This window comes from Apaloderma vittatum, unplaced genomic scaffold, assembly GCF_000703405.1.
Source record: "Apaloderma vittatum isolate BGI_N311 unplaced genomic scaffold, ASM70340v1 scaffold11701, whole genome shotgun sequence".
Classification (NCBI taxonomy): Eukaryota; Metazoa; Chordata; class Aves; order Trogoniformes; family Trogonidae; genus Apaloderma; species Apaloderma vittatum.
Genome location: NW_009700830.1, coordinates 608 through 925, shown reverse-complemented (window position 1 = coordinate 925; position 318 = coordinate 608). Strand labels below are relative to the sequence as shown.

At 45.9% G+C, this 318-nt stretch overlaps 1 protein-coding gene across 1 annotated transcript in view; it reads right to left on the bottom strand.

Moving 5' to 3' along the window:
• The window catches only part of PBLD (phenazine biosynthesis-like protein domain containing), a 10,213-nt gene extending 9,934 nt beyond the window's left edge, over positions 1–279 (bottom strand). The window contains exon 1 of the mRNA XM_009878888.1: positions 153–279. Within this exon, the coding sequence (XP_009877190.1) occupies positions 153–236 (84 nt within the window). The 5' untranslated portion in view covers positions 237–279. The remainder of the gene's footprint in view (positions 1–152) is intronic.
• Positions 280–318: the final 39 nt, after the last annotated feature.

Below are 318 nucleotides of genomic sequence, written 5' to 3'. Positions count from 1 at the left end.
ACTTTATTCAAAAACTACCGAACACTGACACCACGAAACTGCACTTCCTTTCAGACTTCATTCCGCCCTCATTTTCTGCACTCTGCAGCAACAGCAAACATTTGCAAGCGTGCCACTGCAGCCCCTCGGAGAAGTTACTTTTTATAACTCACATTTTCAAGCAGACAAACTGCCGCAGGATTTCCAGAAAACGGCCGGTTTGTAAATGCATCAACCGTAAAAATAGGAATTTGCATGGTCGTGTGCGTCTATTTATCCTTAAGCTGTTTTCTGCCAGGTGCTTTCCAACGCACTCTGCCCCCAAAGGACAGCAGGACT